This window comes from Procambarus clarkii, chromosome 54 (genome assembly GCF_040958095.1).
Source record: "Procambarus clarkii isolate CNS0578487 chromosome 54, FALCON_Pclarkii_2.0, whole genome shotgun sequence".
NCBI classification, from domain to species: Eukaryota; Metazoa; Arthropoda; class Malacostraca; order Decapoda; family Cambaridae; genus Procambarus; species Procambarus clarkii.
Genome location: NC_091203.1, coordinates 906020 through 917590, shown reverse-complemented (window position 1 = coordinate 917590; position 11571 = coordinate 906020). Strand labels below are relative to the sequence as shown.

General features: G+C 42.6%; 1 protein-coding gene across 1 annotated transcript in view; it reads right to left on the bottom strand.

The window, feature by feature from the left end:
- LOC138352573 (nicotinamide phosphoribosyltransferase-like) overlaps nucleotides 1-11571 on the bottom strand; it is a 174342-nt gene that overhangs the window by 152330 nt on the left and 10441 nt on the right. The window contains exon 2 of the mRNA XM_069305062.1: nucleotides 9627-9707. Within this exon, the coding sequence (XP_069161163.1) occupies nucleotides 9627-9707 (81 nt within the window). The remainder of the gene's footprint in view (nucleotides 1-9626; nucleotides 9708-11571) is intronic.

The following is an 11571-nucleotide window of genomic DNA, read 5'->3' as shown; positions in this document are numbered from 1 at the left end:
TTATTAAATATGACCGAAAAAGTAAGATTATTACTTTTAGTAATAATTCTTACTTTTCTTTAGTAAAGATTCTTACTTTTTCGGTCATATTTAATAAAATATATATATAATATATTATATTATATATATATATAATATATATATATATATATATATATATATATATAATAAATATGACCGAAAAAGTAAGATTAATAATTCTAACACGAATTTTCTCGATCTTTCGTACGTTTCTTTTCACTGTTGATGGTAATTCAAAGATCAATTCTCCAAAATTCATTTTTATTTCTAGTCTGACGCGACACTTGAGCGCGTTTCGTAAAACTTATTACATTTTCAAAGACTTTAGTTTACACAAACACACAACTTTAACTGAATAGAGCTTAAACATCTTTCGAGTTTTTATACCTACATTTGGGTGAAGTGACATGTTACAATAGTTTTGGATGAGGTGAAAATAAACTTTTAACACAAGACAGAACACGAAAACAATGAAATACAAACAGGTATTAAAAGTAGGTAACTGCAGAAGGCCTATTTTTATTGGCCCATATTTCTTGATGCTTCTATATTGGAGCGGAGTCTTGAAGTGGGTAGAATATAGTTGTGCATTAATTGGCTGTTGATTGCTGGTGTTGACTTCTTGATGAGTAGTGCCTCGGAGACGTCGAGCCGCCTGCTATCGCTGTATCTATCGATGATTTCTGTGTTGTTTGCTAAGATTTCTCTGGTGATGGTTTGGTTGTGGGAAGAGGCTATATGTTCCTTAATGGAGCCCTGCTGCTTATGCATCGTTAAACGCCTGGAAAGAGATGTTGTTGTCTTGCCTATATACTGAGTTTTTTGAGGCTTACAATCCCCAAGAGGGCATTTGAAGGCATAGACGACGTTGGTCTCTTTTAAAACGTTCTGCTTTGTGTATGGAGAGTTTCTCATGAGTAGGCTGGCCGTTTTTTGGTTTTATAGTAAATTGTCAGTTGTATCTTCTGATTTTTGTCTGTAGGGATAACGTTTCTACTGACAATATCTTTCAGGACCCTTTCCTCCGTTTTATGGGCTGTGGAAAAGAAGTTCCTGTAAAATAGTCTAATAGGGGGTACAGGTGTTGTGTTAGTTGTCTCTTCAGAGGTTGCATGGCGTTTCACTTTCCTTCTTATGATGTCTTCCACGAAACCATTGGAGAAGCCGTTGTTGACTAGGACCTGCCTTACCCTACAGAGTTCTTCGTCGACTTGCTTCCATTCTGAGCTGTGGCTGAGGGCACGGTCGACATAAGTGTTAACAACACTCCTCTTGTACCTGTCCGGGCAGTCACTGTTGGCATTCAGGCACATTCCTATGTTTGTTTCCTTAGTGTAGACTGCAGTGTGGAAAACTCCGCTCCTTTCCATGACTGTTACATCTAGAAAGGGCAGCTTCCCATCCTTCTCCATCTTGTAAGTGAAACGCAACACAGAATTCTGCTCAAATGCCTCCTTCAGCTCCTGCAGATGTCTGACATCAGGTACCTGTGTAAAAATGTCGTCAACATACCTGCAGTATATGGCCGGTTTCAAGTTCATGTCGACTAAGACTTTTTGCTCGATGGTACCCATGTAGAAGTTTGCAAACAGGACACCTAGGGGAGAACCCATGGCGACCCCATCTACTTGCTTATACATGTGTCCATCCGGGCTCAAGAAGGGTGCCTCTTTAGTACAAGCTTGGAGTAGTTTCCTTAGACTGTTTTCTGGTATGTCAAGAGGAGTACAGGCTGGATCATGGTACACTCTGTCGGCTATCATCCCGATTGTTTCATCCACAGGTACGTTGGTAAACAGATTCTACGTCCAACGAGGCTCTTATCCCTGTGGCCCGTGTTCCCCACAGGAAGTCAACAAATTTCTTTGGAGACTTCAGGCTGAAGGCGCAAGGGACATAAGGATTCAGCAAGCCGTTGAGTCGTTTCGCCAGTCTGTACGTGGGTGTGGGTATCTGGCTGATGATTGGCCGAAGTGGGTTTCCAGGCTTGTGTGTCTTGACATTTCCATACGCATATCCAGGTTTATATTCCCCAATAATATTTGGCAGGTGGAGTCCAGATTTCTTGGCGTTCACAGTTTCGATCAATTTGTTGACCTTTGCTTTCAGTTCGGCTGTAGTGTCCTTCGTTACCCTTTGGAATTTAGTTTGGTCAGAGAGTATGAGGTTCATTTTCGCCAGATATTCGTCTTTTTTAAGAATTACGTATATTGGCGACTTGTCGCCTCTCCTGACAACTATCTCCTTGTTCTCACGAAGGCTCTTAGCTGCCGCTTTGAGCTCGGGGGACAGTATGGTGCTTCTGTAGTTGCCTCGATTCTTTCCTCCTTCCGCAATAAGTTCTGCTTGTAAGGTATCTTTGGTGGTGATCTTTTGTGCTTCGAGGTCGAATATGTCGTCCAACAGAATCTCCAACTCCACTTTCCGGGCCATCTCACTCGGTCTGGACATAACGTGACAGTTTATACCCAGATTTAGGAGAGTGACTTGGTCCTCAGTGAGGTTGATTCCTGCAAGGTTCAGGAAGCCATCTCTTGGTTGAATTGAGGTCAATTATGTATGAGTTGTTATGTATGAGGTCAATTATGTATGAGGTATGTATGAGGAATTATGTATGAGGTCAAAAAATTGACCTCATACATAATGAAATGGGTAGCTTTATCATTTCATAAGAAAAATATTAGAGAAAATATACTAATTCAGGAAAACTTGGTTTATTAGGCAAATCGGGCCTTGCATAGCAGGCCGAGTACGACGTTCTGGCTACTAGGTACAACATATATATATATATATATATATATATGATTTTCAGTTATATATATATATATATATATATATATATATATATATATATATATATATATATATATATATATATATATATACATATGAGAAAGGCAGCAAGAACACGCAAGCAATAAATAACTAAGAACTCTATATGACCCGACCAGGATTGGAACCCATCACGCCAGGATCCCTCCTGAATGTACCTGGTACCGTGATCACTACACCAACTGATCAGTCGTGAAGCTTAGTTAATTAGCACCAGATTGTTGTTGTTGTTTTAGATTTAGCCAGTCAAAACAAAATGTACGTGTAGCACGTGTTATAATGAGCCAGTAATTGAGTTCAGTTATTCACGATAACTTTGTTACGTGAATAAAGCACCAGGACTGACCAATCCTTATATAGACGATCAATTGGTGCAATGATCATGGTACCGTGTACGTTTGGGGTGATCTTGGACGTCAAGGGGTTCGAATCCTGGTCGGGTCATTTAGAGTTATTAATAATTTATGGATTGCGTATTCCTAAAGCCCATCAGTGTCACAAAAGATTTGTTTATTTATTTACAAGGACAGGAAGCCCAGAGGTAACCCCCGCCCCCCCCCCTAGACCAACGCCTGACTTCCCCAACCGATAAGCATTGCCTAACTCCTGGGTACCTATTTCACCGGGCATCAGGTATAAACAGCCGTACCCAAATGTCTTTTCTTGCAACATATCCTACATGTAAACAGGACAGTTACCTTAAGAATGACCACTTTGGGGTCACCACTGTCCGGCCGGAGGTAGATACAGCCGCCTTTGCTGCCCCGCTGGAGTACCAGGTCCCTCAGCTCCCCGCACCAGTCCTCCTCCAGGCACCGCCAGATGTCATACGAGTCGCACACACACCCGACGTCCCCTGCGGGAGGGACATCCATTTATATACACTGCAGGATATCTTCTTCTTTTAACTTATATTTCGTAATCATATCTGCAATTAGCTCTGAACATTAGTGGTATTTAGTCTATAAGAAAGCTACTTTTTGGTCTTAACAAATGTGCAAGATATGTGTAAATATTTAGTCCAAAATGATCTACTACCAGAAAATTTTGGCAAATATCGCAAGTTTACTAAAGGCAGGTAGTAAATGTGGGTGACTGTAACTTTTCCACCGTTGCCCGCAGAATGGAGCCACAGGATGAACATCCAATTATGAAACTAGCTCACCACATATGTAAGTTGCTGTTCTAGGAGGCTGTACTTGTAGTTGGTCTCAAACCCAGTAATTGTTCATATAACACGATATATTAAAATTTACAGTTAGCTTATGAATATTGTAACTTGTTTAGCTAAATGAATTATGTGTCTTTATGTGCATGTGGTGATGGTTCCATTCCACTATCCCTCATACGACAGGTAAGGGGCTCACTACCTCCCACAGGATGGATATGGGGCCCACTACCGCCCATAGAATAAGTATGGGGCCCACTACCGCCCCACAGAATAGGTATGGACTTCGCCATCGTTCACATGATGGGTATGGGTTTCACTTCTGCTCACAGGATGGGTATAGGGCCCTTGTTATGATGTTGATGCCATCTGTTGAGTTCACCCGACCCAAATTCTTTTAGGAGAGTTGTTGTGACGTTGTCAACGCCATCTGTTGAGTACCCGACCTATTTTTCTGTTCCTCAGTGGAAGCTGTGATCTTATTGACACCTGTGCAGTTTCCTTCTTACTATTCATCTTTTACTCTTCAGAAGTGATGTGATATGGGTGGTACCTTGGTCCATAGAAATCAATTCACCCAGGGTAGTCTCGCACTCAAGACATGTTCCAGTGGGAACAAGTGGGGCGAATTGGTATAGACTGGAAATTCTCTGTGATACCCAGTGAAGTATTAGTGATTGACCGACGCATGCTGGGATGGCCAAGTTGAGTACCAAGTACCTTGAATGGCAAGAGGCAGTCCACCATGAGTGGCCAGCAAGGGCAGTCCTGAATGCAAGACTTGTTTCGGTGGGAACAAGTTGGGCGTGTTCTTGGGGACAGTTAATCGTCTGTAGAAGCCAACGACCTATTGGTTTTGGAACAACGTATTCCAGGGTGGTACAGTTTTGTTAATAGATGGAATTAATCTGCCTGACCTCTAAGTTAAGGCTTGTTAGTGGTTAAACCTTTAGAGGAAGCCAGCGACCGTTTTGCTGGAGTTTCGAGGTAGTGTTTAGACACTGTGATGATTCTGTGGAGGACTGGCCTGTGAATTGTTGAGAAAAGTGATCTCGCTGGCATGTATCTCAGAAAAAAGGTTTGGGGAAGAAGCCTTGAGTGTTTAGGAAGAAGATTCGCCACACCAGTGTTTCGATGGCAGAAGTTTTTGTAGTGTCTTGTATGAAAGTGATACGTACGGTGTTACCCGTGATGTTTAATTGTAATAGGTGTATATTGTTGAAGATAAGATTGAAGTGCATGTGGTGAGGGGTTTTAGTGTTGCTTACCCCCATTCTCGTTTAGTTGTCTATTACTGATCAGTTCTTAATAACTTAACCCTGGTTGGGGTTGGATCTGGTAAGAAGAGGCACTAAGGCCCTATAGAAAGAGAAATGAAAAGAAGCCGGGTTACTGGGTAAGTGAGGCCGTAACACACGTTAACAGCTTAGAGTGAAAATAGGGGTTAATACTAAATACAATAAAATTGACATTCCTTCACTGAAATTTTTGTTTAAATCTACTTGTGGCCAACAAAAATTCTGATGATAGATACATTACGGAAACACTCTTCAAAATGTAAAACAATAACTGGCATCACTGCTCAAGTCCCTCTCCACGGCTTATTAATATTTTTTTTTCTGGCACCACATGTAATGTCTTCACAATTACTCTGATGATAAGTTAAGTCACAACATTGGATATTAGTAGACAAACTTTAGTACAAATAAATTATCCCGACGACCAGCAAATCATAATTCCAACTTCTCCGAAGACCCTGTGTTCCGCTTCCGGTTTGGCTTTAGGCGGGAAACACTCCCTCCTCCCTGGGAGTGTCAGCGGAGGCTCGCCTTCACCCAACTTGTAACCAACATAACATAAAATTGTGGGTTCATTCTTTTCATTGAACGTAACTAAATAAAACTATGGGACTATACTTGTGTAGTCTAAGTAAAGACTATAATTCTGGACTATTTACAGTGAGGGGGGGGGGGTAGTATGACTCTATTGGGGAGAGAGGGGTGTATCTTGGCGGTAAATGTCTATATATGTGGAAATAGTGGAACGTGTGTTTCCTCAGTGGAAACCAGAGGTCAAAATTGAGCTAAATAAACTGCCTTATAGTATTGGAAACGCATCACGAGGTGCATTTGTTTGTATTTTCCCTGCCAGACGTAAGACTATTCTTGTTTCTCAAAGAGCATTTAAAGACTGAGCTTGGGGTTGATTATTAAATAATAAAATAGGCACCAACTATGTTTACTAATACTTTCTAATCATTTGTAAAGTAAACCTAAGTAAACTTGGGATAGGAATGCTTTAAGATTAGTTGAGTAGTCTGCTGGCAGTGAGTCTACTGAGGGAGAAGAGTGGAGATGCGCTCTCTTCTCTGGCTGGCGTTGTGGTGAAAGGAAACCTCCTCCCCTTCCTCTGTTTCTTTATTTCTGTGTCGTTGTTATCCAGTTAAGTAGACTGTGTAGTATCCTCATTGTCTGGCATAAACGTGTTCTATGTGTAGAGTATTGATGTGTAGCAATTAGGTGTTCACTAGTGTTTATTTTTACAAGTTACTCTAGAGGGTTCCAGGGGAACCACGTGGGCTCCAGTGTTACCAGTAAGCTCCCTAGAGTCATTGCTAGTGTCCCTCGCCTAGTAGAACTTTACCCTAGTGTGTTCTCAGTGTAAAACCTTGTATCCTGCTTATGTGGACCAAGGCTTTTAACGTAAGATAGTGTGGTAAAGTAATTATTATTATTGTTATTGGTGTGAGTGTATATGGGGGGTTGTTAAGGGGTTAATAAATAAGTAAGTTAGTTAAAGGAGTATCCATTCTTCCTGTGTAGGAGATCTATGATCAACCTCTAGTCTGACATGACCTAGTAGCAAGTTATTATTCACTGTGGATAGTTTATTTTGGGGGCCGGGCCTTTTAGATCTCCCATATTTGATAACTCTTAATGCTAACTACTACCCATACACCCCTGTTATACTATATCCCCCATAGTACAGACTCCCATTTGTAACACTTTAGTGCAAATAAATTCTCCCGACAACCAGCAAATCATAATTCCAACTTCTCCGAAGACCCTGTGTTCCGCTTCCGGTTTGGCTTTAGGCGGGAAACACTCCCTCCTCCCTGGGAGTGTCAGCGGAGGCTCGCCTTCACCCAACTTGTAACCAACATAGCATAAAATTGTGGGTTCATTCTTTTCACTGAACGTAACTAAATAAAACTATGGGACTATACTTGTGTAGTCTAAGTATAGACTATAATTCTGGACTATTTACAGGGAGGGGGGGGGGGATAGTATGACTCTATTGGGGAGAGAGGGGTGTATCTTGGCTGTAAATGTAACAACATTAATACTGACTTAATTATCTATTTCACTACACTACAACACACTAAACTACACTCCACGTGTGGATTTGTTCAATAATTTATTTATTTATTTAATTTATTTATTTATATTTACAAGAGTTTTTACATTCTTGTAATAGCAGTATCATTCAGAACTACCGTGTTCAATTCAGTGGCGGATATATATAATTATGTGAATAGTTACAGCATTATCGTCTTTGTCATTTGCCCTAAACAAATAATAATTAAACCATTCTCCGGCATATATTACTGCATTTGAAAGCATTCATCATGTCCTCACAAGGAAACTACTTATAGGTTACACAGACACTGCAGAAATCCTGGATCCTAGAAATCAGATATGCAGTATTACAAGAAACTAGCCTTGATCCTAACTAGCTCTAACACAAAATCTTGCAGTTAGGCTTGGTTATCTTTCATTTAGAGTGATGTGTGGTAGCTTGCTGCTCTTGTGATCACGAAAGAGCAAGCTCTCATCCCAAGCACAATACTTTCTCCGTGAATTCTTAATACATTGGATTTTTCGGTAAATTATCCCGGAGCTCAGCTTGAAAATCCAACACGCTTTTGGTTCATTCTTAACATCTTACCTTCAGGGTAGGTCCTGGAGCAGGTGTCTGTGGGAGTCCACCTCCCGCTCCTTGCCCCAAGTGATGACGGTGGAGTGCTCTGAGGAGCGGGACGAGATGCCTCCCCACCGTCTTGAGGTGGTAGTACTTCCTCAGCAGCGATGTCCCCGCCACAGTGTCTGACGCCTTCAATGTTTGCAGACAGTCAGAATCAAATACATAATATTCTTTTGTGTATGTCGTGTATTGTCAGCAATTGAAATGCGAACAAAGGATACTTTCGTATTACATGTGAATAGTGCATGATCCGAAACACATATTAAATGTGATCTAGCGCATTATCCGAACACATGGTAAATGTGAATAAGTACATGATCTGTGTGAGTAAGTGATTTATTCTTGATTCTAGAATAATAGAGGCAGATCATGCATATCTGGTGTCCTTGTGAAGCTAGAGCCGCTACAGGAGTGAGTGTTATGTAATAGCCTTTATGTACCCAATGAGAGATTAGCATAGGATATAAACATTACGAGTAGTCTGGAAAGATAGTCATCTTCCCCTACACAGTCCCCGTGGCGTAGTGGTAAAACACTCGCCCGGCGCCTTGCAAGCACTTTGAAGATGGGTCAGGTGGGAAGCTTGAGAATATTGGCCTTATGCATACCAATATGTCAGCCAATATTTCGCAGGTGATGAAGACTCAGATGTCTCAACAGTTCATGCAGAATTGGTCAAGAACATGATGAGTCTCCTATCACGGTTCTCCACCTCGTCCAGAATTCGGATGAAAGATGAGAGGCCAAGCAGTGCAAGAGTGTGTACGCAAATGGAAGCGAACTTGTGTTTCATAGAAGCTTTTTATAACTCCTGCTATCGAGAAGGCATGGACCTCTCCGATGGATAAACTTTCTCTCTCTCTCTCTCTCTCTCTCTCTCTCTCTCTCTCTCTCTCTCTCTCTCTCTCTCTCCTCTCTCCTCTCTCTCTCTCATTCTCTCTCTCTCTCTTCTCTCTCTCTCTCTTCTCTCCTCTCTCTCTCTCTCCTCCTCTCTTCTCTCATTCTCTCTCTCTCTCTTTCTCTCTCTTTCTCTCTCTTTCTCTCTTTCTCTCTTTCTCTCTTTCTCTCTTCTCTCTCATTCTCTCATTCTCTCATTCTCTCTCTCTCTCATCTCTCTCTCTCTCTCTCTCTCTCTCTCTCTCTCCTCTCTCCTCTCTCTCTTTCTCTCATCTCTCTTCTCTCATTTCTCTCATTCTCTCATTCTCTCTCTCTCTCTCTCTCTCTCTCTCTCTCTCTCTCTCTCTCTCTCTCTCTCTCTCCTCTCTCTCTCTCTCTCTCTCTCTCTCTCTCATTCTCTCTCTTTTCTCCTCATCTCTCTTCTCTCTCTCCTCTCTCTTCTCTCTCTCTCTCTCTCTCTCTCTCTCTCTCTCTCTCTCTCTCTCTCTCTCTCTCTCTCTTCTCTCATTCTCTCTCTCTCTCATTCTCTCTCTCTCTCTCTCTCCTCTCTCTCCTCTCTCTCTCTCTCTCTCTCTCTCTCTCTCTCTCTCTCTCTCTCTCTCTCTCCTCTCTCTCTCTCTCTCTCTCTCTCTCTCTCAAACAGCAGAAACGTAAGGTAGCTACAATACATGAAATACGGTCCAGTATAATAACTAGTATGGTGAGAAGGTATGGCGCTACTGACCTTAAAGTTGATCAAGTGCGCAGCGCCGCCCAGAGCGCCGGACTCTACAGAGGACACGCCCCGGTACCCAGCATCGTGTAGCTGTGGACGCAGTCAGGATTTAAAATATACACAATAATTCAGGTTTACCATGTAACCACCCCCTAATTCAGTAGGCGGCAGTGGAAAGATTATAATCACCTGTATTTATTGTCTACAGTTTGCATACTGTGGTAGTATGGTACCAAAAAAAATGTTTGGCTACGATGTCTTGTAGTAGTTCATTTTGAAGTAAATATTTACACATATCTTGAACATTTATTATAGAGTTGTCTCCAAATTCATGTATCTTTTCGTACTCAATCACACAGGGCGCCGGTGGCTGTGTGGATAGCACGCTGTACACGTAATCCTGTGGCCCGGGTTCGATTCCTGGCGCCAGCGAGAAAAAAAAATGGGCAGAGTTTCTTTCATCCTGATGCTTCTGTTACCTAGCAGTAAATAGGTACCTGGGAGTTACACAGCTGTTACAGGCTGCTTCCTTGTGTGTGTGTGTGTGTGTGAAAAATAAATAAATAAAAATTAGTAATTAGTAACAGTTGATTGATTGACAGTTTGAGAGGCGGCCCGAAAGAACAGAGCTATACCCCCCCCCCCCCCGCAAGCACAAATAGGTGAATACAACTAGGTGAATACACAGTGACAGACAGTGTGCGAATAATTTGCTGACACATTTACATTTGATCAGGTAAAGATTTGATTACATTTGATCTACATCAACAGCAAAAGCAAATTTTGAGTCTAAGTCGAGCAATAGTAAGATTTAGTCAGCAAGTTCTATTGAACGGTTCATAGTTATCTGAATCTTCTTGCATGATAATATGATGGAAAAATTGAATTTTTAGTGTAGATTTCAGTTTATCTCAGGTCTACAAGGCTTTCTTGACGTTCGTGGTGAGAAAATTTTTTTTTCTTAGGATACTTATGTAGGCAGTTCAAGATTATAGTCAACTTCCTTTTCAAGGGCAGAATCTCTGACTAATTACTGAGTAATAGCCCTCAGAAAGGGTATGGAGACCACTTCTGCCCACAGGATGGGTATGGGGTCTACTTCCGTCAATGAGATGGGTATGTGGTCTACTAAAACCCAGAGGATAGGTATGGGGTTTTACCACCACTTATGGGATGGTTATAGGGTCCACTACCACCTACTGGATTGGTATGGGGTCCCCAACCCCCATAGAATGGGTATGGGGTCCACTACCAACTATGGGATGGGTATGGGGGTCCACTACCGAGTATGGGGTGGATATGGGGTACACCACCGCCCATAGGATGGGTATGGGGTCCACCACCGCCTATGGGATAGGTATGGAGTCCACTACCACTTATGGGATGAGTATGGGGTCCACCACTGCCTATGGGATGGGCATGGGGTCCACTACCGTCTATGGGATGGGTATGGGGTCCACCACCCCATACCCATAGGGAGCCGGTCGGCCGAGCGGACAGGACGCTGGACTTGTGATCCTGTGGTCCCGGGTTCGATCCCGGGCGCCGGCGAGAAACAATGGGCAGAGTTTCTTTCACCCTATGCCCCTGTTACCTAACAGTAAAATAGGTACCTCGGTGTTAGTCAGCTGTCACGGACTGCTTCCTGGGGGTGAAGGCCTGGTCGAGGACCGGGCCGCGGGGACACTAAAAAGCCCCGTAATTATCTCAAGATAACCTCAAGATAACCACCGCCCATAGGATGGGTATGGGGTCCACTACTACTCATGGGATGGCTATGGGGGTCCACCACCGCATATGGGATGGGATCCACTACCACCTATGGGAAGGGAATGGGACCCACCACCCTCTATGGGATGGGTATGGGGTCTACCACTGCCTATAGGATGGGTAAGGAGTCCACCACTGCCTATGGGATGGGTATGGATCCACCACCACCTATGGGCTGGGAATA